Genomic DNA, 1,000 nt, shown 5'->3' on the forward strand with positions numbered 1-1,000 from the left:
GTGTACTCGAGCGCACTCATGTCCCTCGTCGCACTCGCGGTATTCGCGGCGGCCATGCGCGAGAAGTTGCAAGTCACCGGCATCGACCTCGTTGCGTTTCACCGCGTCGCGAGTCCCACGTGGGTCGGTCGCCCGTTCCTCCTTTTGCGGGGCGTCGTCGCGCTCACGGTGCTCTCGACGTCGCCCGTCGCCTTTGTCGCGGACGACAGCATCGCGCGCTTCGTGTTTGAGCCGCGTCCGGCCTTCGATGTCATGGTGCTCGCCAGCGAAGCGAGTTGGATCACGTACGTCGTCGTCGACCTGTTCTTGCCAACGGCCGAGAGCCACGCTCGCCTCTATGCACCGATTAGCGCCATCGCGTCGTGGTGGGTCTTTGTACTGTGGGAAACCATATGCCCCTTCGAAGCATCCATGCACGTGCAGCAGACGTGCCGCGTCGTGCAGCTGGGGCTTCGCGCTACGTGCTCGGGTGGCGTGGTGCAGATTGGCAGCGCACAGCGCCTCATTCTCTATCTTTGTCTGAGTTTGCTGAGCATCCTCGGCGCGTGGCTGCTCGTGCGTCTCTGGTGCGGCGCCGAGTGTCGACCCCGATGCCGCCAAAGTGAGCTGCTGCCCGCGGCCGCTCAGATCTTTCTCCTCACGGCTGCGCGTCCGCTGTGGTTTCAAGACCCGACGACGACGCTCCTCGCTGGTATCGTTCCGGTCCGGCACCGCTTCTTCCATGTCAACCTCTGGCAATTCGTGCGCCTCAACCCGTTGCAGCTCACATCTTTGCACCCGAAAGCAAGAACGACCAAGATCCCAGCCACGCAGCGTCGACGAACGACAACGACGGTTCTTGGCATCATCTATGTGCTCTTGTCTGTCGGCGGCAGCTTCACGTATATCTACCTCTCGTCGAACGCCATGACCAACGACTTTTGGTGGGCCAACTTTAACGCAAGTGGCCACCAGACCTTTCTGACAAATTGGTTCACGCAGCAGCTGCAAGGCAGCAACA

The 1,000-nt window shown here is 61.3% G+C and overlaps 1 protein-coding gene across 1 annotated transcript; it reads left to right on the forward strand.

The window, feature by feature from the left end:
- On the forward strand, positions 1–964 carry SDRG_01102 (hypothetical protein; the record flags this gene model as incomplete). The annotated part of the gene is made up of 2 exons (XM_008606615.1): positions 1–881; positions 955–964. Exons 1-2 carry the CDS (start codon positions 19–21, stop codon positions 962–964), a joined length of 873 nt encoding a protein of 290 aa, XP_008604837.1. The 5' UTR covers positions 1–18.
- Between the last annotated feature and the right edge of the window lie 36 nt (positions 965–1,000).

The sequence above is a fragment of the Saprolegnia diclina genome, assembly GCF_000281045.1.
Source record: "Saprolegnia diclina VS20 unplaced genomic scaffold supercont1.3, whole genome shotgun sequence".
Taxonomy (NCBI): domain Eukaryota; phylum Oomycota; class Saprolegniomycetes; order Saprolegniales; family Saprolegniaceae; genus Saprolegnia; species Saprolegnia diclina.